The sequence below is a fragment of the Erpetoichthys calabaricus genome, chromosome 8 (assembly GCF_900747795.2).
Source record: "Erpetoichthys calabaricus chromosome 8, fErpCal1.3, whole genome shotgun sequence".
NCBI lineage: Eukaryota > Metazoa > Chordata > Cladistia > Polypteriformes > Polypteridae > Erpetoichthys > Erpetoichthys calabaricus.
The window spans coordinates 123,099,447-123,105,446 of record NC_041401.2 but is presented as its reverse complement, the minus strand read 5'-3'; the positions used below and the strand labels follow the sequence as shown (position 1 = coordinate 123,105,446).

General features: G+C 40.3%; 1 protein-coding gene across 13 annotated transcripts in view; it reads right to left on the bottom strand.

The window, feature by feature from the left end:
- kcnab2a (potassium voltage-gated channel subfamily A regulatory beta subunit 2a) overlaps window positions 1–6,000 on the bottom strand; it is a 405,095-nt gene that overhangs the window by 67,253 nt on the left and 331,842 nt on the right. For all 13 annotated transcript variants that reach the window (XM_051930893.1, XM_051930890.1, XM_051930888.1 and 10 more), the window contains one exon: window positions 4,573–4,616. In XM_051930893.1, coding sequence (XP_051786853.1) covers window positions 4,573–4,616 — 44 coding nt within the window. The remainder of the gene's footprint in view (window positions 1–4,572; window positions 4,617–6,000) is intronic.

The following is a 6,000-nucleotide window of genomic DNA, read 5'->3' as shown; positions in this document are numbered from 1 at the left end:
TATACACAGTAAAAGCCACAATACCGAACACCGATTCCACGTTTTTAGAATAATCAAATTTCAAGACCGATTCATCATTCAACATTTTTAATACAAAGCTCTTGCACAATTAGCCATGTATAAACTTATTGTTACAAGTTAAATTATTACCATTGAAATTTTTCCCATTAAAATAAGCTGTATACTATTTTAATTATCTGTTCATTTTCATTAACAAAATTAAAAATTGTAGACTTACTGTTCAAAGAGCATCAAATAATTTTTATTAAAATACATATCACTTAAAATAAATACATATGCAAGGCATTTATGAATAATGCATAATCATCTGAAAAATACATAACACTAACAAAAAAAGTTACACCAACAGAAAAAGTTTTTCCCCACAATTCAAGCAAAATAATATAATCATGAGGTATTTGCCAAGAACAGTTCCGGCTAACAGACTTAACAAGTTTATTATACTAAACAGAAGCTTGCTCGATGTCCACACCTACTGCATACAAGGACAGTCTGTTTTAATTAAAGATCAAAATGAAAAGCTCTGACCTCATTACACCAGCTTCTCTTTTAATTTCAGTGGAATTGCTTTTTGTCACTGTTCTTTTCTCTATCAGGTGTAGGTTTATGGGTCTAAATTCTCTATGTATCACTCCACTTTCTTTAATGTGAAAGTGAATATTTCAGTCTTCTTTTTCTCTCTCTTAAACTCTGTGCAGCTCCTCTCTTTTCACAAGCCACTTTCTAGCAACCAAATTACATGTGCACTTTCTCAAGTGTTGTTAATATTTTGCCTATAGGAAAACTACAAGTCGACTACCATAATGCATAGAAAAGAATCTTTTTTTGTGATTGGCCAATTTCAGCCCAGCCACAGGGGATGCACAAACCAGCGTGTTTCTTCGTGCCGGTCCCAAGCCCGGATAAATGGGGAGGGTTACATCAGGAAGGGCATCCGGTGTAAAATTTTGCCAAATCAATATGCGGACAACAATACAAATTTCCATACTGGATCGGTCGAGTCCCGGGTTAACAATGACTGCCACCAGTACTGTTAGTCAACAGGGTGCTGGCGGAAATTGGGTTACTGTTGGCCGAAGAAGAAGGAGAAGAAGAGGGGGAAGACGTGTCCAGAGGCAGAAGGAGAGGAGGAAGGTAAAGAGAGTGGAACTGAGGGTAGGAACTTTGAATGTTGGCAGTATGACTGGTAAGGGGAGAGAGTTAGCAGATATGATGGAGAGAAGGAAGGTTGATATATTGTGCGTGCAAGAGACTAAATGGAGGGGAGTAAGGCCAGGTGAATTGGAGGTGGATTCAAATTGTTCTATCATGGTGTGGATGGGAGGAGAAATGGGGTAGGAGTTATTCTGAAGGAACAGTATGTCAAGAGTGTTTTGGAGGTGAAAAGAGTGTCAGGCAGAATAATGATTATGAAGCTGGAAATTGGAGGTGTAATGATGAATGTTGTTAGTGCATATGCCCCGCAAGTTGGGTGTGCAATGGATGAGAAAAAAGATTTTTGGAGTGAGTTGGATGAAGTGATGAACAGTGTACCCAAGGGACAGAAAGTGGTGATTGGAGTGAAGTTCAATGCACATGTGGGTGAAGGGAACAGCGGAGACGAGGAGGTGATGGGTAGGGATGGTGCCAAGGAGAGGAATGAAGAAGGTCAGAGGATAGTGGATTTTGCCAAAAGGATGGACATGGCTGTGGTGAATACATATTTTAAGAAGAGGGAGGAACACAGGGTGACGTACAAGAGTGCAGGAAGATGCACACAGGTAGATTACATCCTATGGAGAAAAGTCAATCTGAAGAAGATTGAAGACTGCAAAGTAGTGGAAGGGGAAAGTGTAGTTAAGCAGCATAGAATGATGGTCTGTAGGATGACGCTGGAGATCAAGAAGAGGAAGAGAGTGAGGCAGAGCCAAGGATCAAATGGTGGAAGTTGAAAAAGAAAGACTGCAAGGTTGAGTTTAGGGAGAAGGTGACACAGGCACTGGGTGGCAGTGAAGTGTTACCAGACAGCTGGGAAACTACAGCAGATGTAGTAAGGGTGACAGCAAGAAGGGTGCTCGGCGTGACATCTTGACGGAGGAAGGAGGAAAGGAAACCTGGTGGTGGAATGGGGAAGTACAGGAGAGTATACAGAGGGAGAGGATGACAAAGAAGAAGTGGGATAGTCAGAGGGATGCAGAAAGCAGACAAGAGTATAAGGAGATAAGGCGCAAGGTGAAGAGAGAGGTGGTGAATGCTAAAGAAAAAGTATATGATGAGTTGTATGAGAGGTTGGACACTAAAGAAGAAGAAAAGGGACCTGTACCAATTGGCTAGACAGAGGGACCGAGCTGGGAAAGATGTGCAGCAGCTTAGGGTAATAAAGGATAAAGATAGAAATGTACTCACAAGCGAGGAGAGTGTGTTGAGCTGATGGAAAGAGTACTTTGAGAGGCTGATGAATGAAGAGATGAATGAAGAGAGAGAAGAGGTTGGATGATGTGGAGATAGTGAATCAGGAAGTGCAATGGATTAGCAAGGAGGAAGTAAGGACAGCTATGAAGAGGATGAAGAATGGAAAAGCTGTTGATACAGATGACATACTGTACCTATGGAAGTATGGAGGTGTTTAGGAGAGATGGCAGTGGAGTTTTTAACCAGATTGTTTAATGGAATCTTCGAAAGTGAGAGGATGCCCGAGGAGATGGAGAAGAAGTGTACTGGTGTCAATATTTAAGAATAAGGGGGATGTGCAGGACTGCAGTAACTACAAGGGAATAAAATTGTTGAGCCACAGCATGAAGTTATGGCAAAGAGTAGTGGAAGCTAGGTTAAGAAATGAGGTGATGGTTAGTGAGCAGCAGTATGGTTTCATGCCAAGAAAGAGCACCACAAATGCAATGTTTGCTCTGAGGATGTTGATGGAGAAGTTTAGAGAAGGCCAGAAGGAGTTACATAGCGTCGTTGTGGACCTGGAGAAAGCATATGACAGCGTGCCTCGAGAGGAGCTGTGGTATTGTATGAGGAAGTCGGGAGTGGCAGAGAAGTACGTAAGAGTTGTATAGGATATGTACAAGGGAAGTGCAACAGAGGTGAGGTCTGCGGTAGGAGTGACGGATGCATTCAAGTTGGAGGTGGGAATACATCAGGGATTGGCTCTGAGCCCTTTCTTATTTGCAATGGTGATGGACAGGTTGACAGACGAGATTAGACAGGAGTCCCCGTGGACTATGATGTTTGCTGATGACATTGTCATCTGTAGCGATAGTAAGGAGCAGGTTGAGGAGACCCTGGAGAGGTGGAGATATGCTCTAGAGAGGAGAGGAATGAAGGTCAGTAGGAACAAGACAAAATACATGTGTGTAAATGAGAGGGAGGTCAGTGGAATGGTGAGGATGCAGGGAGTAGAGTTGGCAAAGGTGGATGAGTTTAAATACTTGGGATCAATACTACAGAGTAATGGGGATTGTGGAAGAGAGGTGAAAAAGAGAGTGCAGGCAGGGTGGAATGGGTGGAGAAGAGTGTCAGGAGTAATTTGTGACAGACGGGTATCAGCAAGAGTGAAAGGGAAGGTCTACAGAACAGTAGTGGGACCAGTTATGTTATATGGGTTGGAGACGGTGGCACTGACCAGAAAGCAGGAGACAGAGCTGGAGGTAGCAGAGTTAAAGATGCTAAGATTTGCACTGGGTGTGATGAGGATGGATAGGATTAGAAACGAGTACATTAGAGAGTCAGCTAAAGTTGGACGGTTGGGAGACAAAGAGAGGCGAAATTGCGTTGGTTTGGACATGTGCAGAGGAGAGATGCTGGGCATATTGGGAGAAGGATGCTAAGGATAGAGCTGCCAGGTAAGAGAAAAAGAGGAAGGCCTAAGAGAAGGTTTATGGATGTGGTAAGAGAGGACATGCAGTTGATCGGTGTAACAGAACAAGATGCAGAGGACAGAAAGATATGGAAGAAGATGATCCGCTGTGGCAAACCCTAATGGGAGCAACTGAAAGAAGAAGAAGAAGGCCAACTTCAAGACATTCAGTAATTTGGAGGGAAAAATCAACAACCAATTGATTGAAGCATCACTAATACAGGTAAAAAATGTGTTACACTTGAGTTATTTGATGCTTTCGAAGCAACAACCATGCAGGTGTGGATTCCATATTACAAGAAGAATATGCCTGTGCTAAAGAAGTCACAATGATGAACGGTTAGACTTATTGCAGGATTATAGGGTAAAAAAGATATGGTGGCAGGTTAAAGTAGTTAGGTTCTTTCTGCTAAAGGAAACTGAAATAAAGGGGTAACATGAGTGAAATATTTAAATTAAGAAGGAAGGGAAGAAGGAAGGAAGGATGGAAGGAAGAAAGGAAGTAGAGAAGATGAGAACTGTTACTTTAAAACAGATACACATACTGGCTAAACATGCTATGTGGTACATATGTATACATCAGGTTCATCTGTGTTTTTGTCCTAGGAAGCCTACATTCTTTCATGAATGATGCCGTTCCAAATTGCTTTTTATCAGGAACATATTCTTTGCTGGAAATCATAAAATGGGTATGTTTCACATCTACTCACCAAGTCCAAGGCAAGACACTCTCAGTCCAGATTTTCCAAGATTTCTATCAAAAGAAAATAGGAAAGAAGGTAAATGATGTGAAACTAATAAATGAAAGCAATGAATAAACAAGTCAGTGTTTTTTTTTCCCCAAACTGTTGGTCATGGCCCAGACTTTGAAGCACATGGATATACCTACAGCTTCTACCAATTAATTAAAGCCTAGTGTTATCATACCTTGTAATATTATTTAAAAATAAAAGTTTTAATAAATGTAAAAATAGCTAATTTCCCCTTGGGAACAAATAAAGTACATCTATCTATCACAAGATATTATATTAGTATATACTGTAGAAAGAGCAGGCCTGTTCTTCCTTGCTGTAGAAAAATTAATACACAAAAAACATACTGTACATATATAGTTGAAAAGAAGACAACAGAATACAAAGGATAATACAAGCATTTCAGAGTTCTTTAACATGTAGTTTAAATAGGAATATTAAAAAAGAATTTTCTAGTTGAAGGTTTGTGAGGTTCAAGCCAAAGACAGCTGTATGCTGGAAATTAATTTCACAAAACTAGTGGTAATTAAAATTCACAATGTTACACAACAATAAAGTTTATGGTGCCAGCACAAATACAGTTGGTTGGATAGTACTTCAAGGATACATTCTTACTTTAAAGTGGAATTGAATATTTCACTGTTGAATGTGTATATTCATAGTCTAGGAAGAAAATAACTAGATCTATATTGGAAAATCATGCAAACAAATCTGGGTTTATATAAACATCACTGAGGGAAATCTTCTGGTTGGTTTTGGTGAACACAGCGCCAATGACACACCTCCCCAAAGTGACATCAAAGTACAGTAATTGTAATGAAAGAAATAACAGCCTTAAGCTTTTAAATGATTTGGGGCCTCATGTATAAACGGTGCGTATGCACAAAAAATGTTGCCTACTCCTTTTTCCATGCTGAAGTTGCAAAGTATAAAACCTAAAATAGGCGTAAAGCCATGCACATTTTCATGTTAGCTCAAACTCTGGCATATGCAAGTTCTCTGCTCGGTTTTGCAAAGTGGCTGCACCCAGCGTCAAAGCACTGCTTTTGATCAACTGTGGTTTCTCTTTCTATTTTAGATGCACATCCCTGACACAGGTTTATAAATACACTGAAATTAACCACATATTGTTTATTAGTTTAAGGCATTTGATTGTAATTAACCTGTAATAATATAATGGTCCACGGAATGACCAAACTATTCCAAATACCATTACTGCTTTAACGTTGTTTCTCTTAATGCACCACTCAGACTATTTATCCCACTGTATCTGAGTGTGGAATCACAGCTCTACAGCAGCTGATCGGAAAGAGACTTATTGGTATACAGCATCAAGCACACGCTGCCTCAGCCATGTGCACTGTCTATTGAACTGCTCTCATAATG